Genomic DNA, 252 nt, shown 5'->3' on the forward strand with positions numbered 1-252 from the left:
AAAGGTAAAGGGGAGGGGTGGGCAGAGGTCTCCTGTGGAATCAGGGTATATCCTGGAATGGGGTGAGGAAGGGGCGGGGGGTACAGGACTTCCCTATAGCGTCTACCCCGCCCACCCTCTTTTCTCTCGCTCGCTCCCTCCCTCCAGTTCTACTCCAGCCTAGAGGGAAAGCTGCCCCTGTACAACACCCGCATCGCTCTGCCCCTCTCCAGTCACAAGGACAAGTTCTTCGGTCAGTACGGTCAGGGAAAA

General features: G+C 58.3%; 1 protein-coding gene across 1 annotated transcript in view; it reads left to right on the forward strand.

The window, feature by feature from the left end:
* ODAD3 (outer dynein arm docking complex subunit 3) overlaps nt 1-252 on the forward strand; it is an 8,561-nt gene that overhangs the window by 7,831 nt on the left and 478 nt on the right. The window contains exon 12 of the mRNA XM_077767997.1: nt 148-232. Within this exon, the coding sequence (XP_077624123.1) occupies nt 148-232 (85 nt within the window). The remainder of the gene's footprint in view (nt 1-147; nt 233-252) is intronic.

The sequence above is a fragment of the Crocuta crocuta genome, unplaced genomic scaffold (assembly GCF_008692635.1).
Source record: "Crocuta crocuta isolate KB4526 unplaced genomic scaffold, BGI_CrCroc_1.0 scaffold115, whole genome shotgun sequence".
Lineage (NCBI taxonomy): Eukaryota > Metazoa > Chordata > Mammalia > Carnivora > Hyaenidae > Crocuta > Crocuta crocuta.